Below are 1472 nucleotides of genomic sequence, written 5' to 3' on the forward strand. Positions count from 1 at the left end.
TCTGTTGTGGCGCGGATGCTGCTGCTTCTTCCACTTGTTCTGCAGCTTGGCCTTAATGATGGTCCTGGATTCAGAGTAGCTGGTAGATGCCAGTATGTGTAAAAGACATCATCTCCATGAAACACAAGATCAGACATCTGTGAACACTGGTAATGTGGTATATTCCATCTTCAAGTTCCTGTATGCATGCGAGACATGGACCTTCACAGTGGATCTGGAAACAGTTCAAGCCATGGGAATGGGATAAATCACAAATTATGAAACATCAGATAAACACTGATCTCATCACCAATGAACAAGTGCACCAAGCCATCAAGCAGCACAATGGACCTTATGTCCCTATCAGTTTAGAAAAGAAAGCCATGCTGGTATGGCCATGTAACAAGATGATGATGATATGGATACTTATATAGCGCCTATCCTCAGCCAGAGATCAAGCTCTAAGAAACAAACACGGGGTCATTTGCACAACAGACTGCCTACCTGGGTAGAGCCGACTGACAGCTGCCATTGGGCGCTCATCGTTTCCTGTGTCATTCAGTGACCCGATGGCATTGTAAAAACAAATCTCCAAGGAACTGTTGAGCCAACAAGGGTAGGGAGATGTTGTCTTCCACTTCTTTATCTGTCTGCCATATAGATATATATGTAGTGGAGTGATGGCCTAGAGGTAACGTGTCCGCCTAGGAAGTGAGAGAATCTGAGCGCACTGGTTCAAATCACGGCTCAGCCGCCAATATTTTCTCCCCCTCCACTAGACCTTGAGTGGTGGTCTGGACACTAGTCATTCAGATGAGACAATAAACCGAGGTCCCGTGTGCAGCATGCGCTTAGCACACATAAAAGAACCCACGGCAAGGGTTGTTCCTGGCAAAATTCTGAAGAAAAATCCACTTTGATAGGAAAAACAAATAAAACTGCACTCTGGAAAAAAAACCAAAAATTGGATGGCGCTGTAGTATTGCGACGCGCTGTCCCTGGGGAGAGCAGCCCGAATTTCACACAGAGAAATCTGTTGTGATGAAAAGAAATACAAATACAAATACCATTCGTCCCTATCATTCATCATCATCGTAATAATCGTATCCCCCCCAACACTTTACGGCCAGGCAGATCGTCAGCACCAAGAGAGGGGACGACAAGGGACGACGAGGAGTGGTCAAGCGCGGAGGAACCGCCCGGGCCCGAGCCATGCTGTCGCGGCTGGTCAAGTTCCGCAAGGAGAGCCCCTATGAGGACCTGGAGGGGGACGACAAGGTGGAGATGGACATCACGGACATGTACCGCCAGGCAGGCAGAACCTTCCCACCCATGTATAGCAGCGGTGCCAGAGCTCCAGCAGCCGGCGCCACTACAACAGCACCCAGGGCGCGACCCCCACAGCCATCGGACGGGGAAGCGACTGACGGGGCTCGGGACGCTGAGGGTAAGGGTGCAGATGGGAGGGGTTTGGGGGCACCGGGGGTGGGTTG

The 1472-nt window shown here is 50.3% G+C and overlaps 1 protein-coding gene across 1 annotated transcript in view; it reads left to right on the forward strand.

Moving 5' to 3' along the window:
- Positions 1-1116: 1116 nt before the first annotated feature.
- LOC143274866 (synaptic vesicle 2-related protein-like) overlaps positions 1117-1472 on the forward strand; it is a 31020-nt gene continuing 30664 nt past the window's right edge. Inside the window, exon 1 of the mRNA XM_076578827.1 lies at positions 1117-1426. Within this exon, the coding sequence (XP_076434942.1) occupies positions 1192-1426 (235 nt within the window). The 5' untranslated portion in view covers positions 1117-1191. The remainder of the gene's footprint in view (positions 1427-1472) is intronic.

The sequence above is a fragment of the Babylonia areolata genome, chromosome 29, assembly GCF_041734735.1.
Source record: "Babylonia areolata isolate BAREFJ2019XMU chromosome 29, ASM4173473v1, whole genome shotgun sequence".
Classification (NCBI taxonomy): domain Eukaryota; kingdom Metazoa; phylum Mollusca; class Gastropoda; order Neogastropoda; family Buccinidae; genus Babylonia; species Babylonia areolata.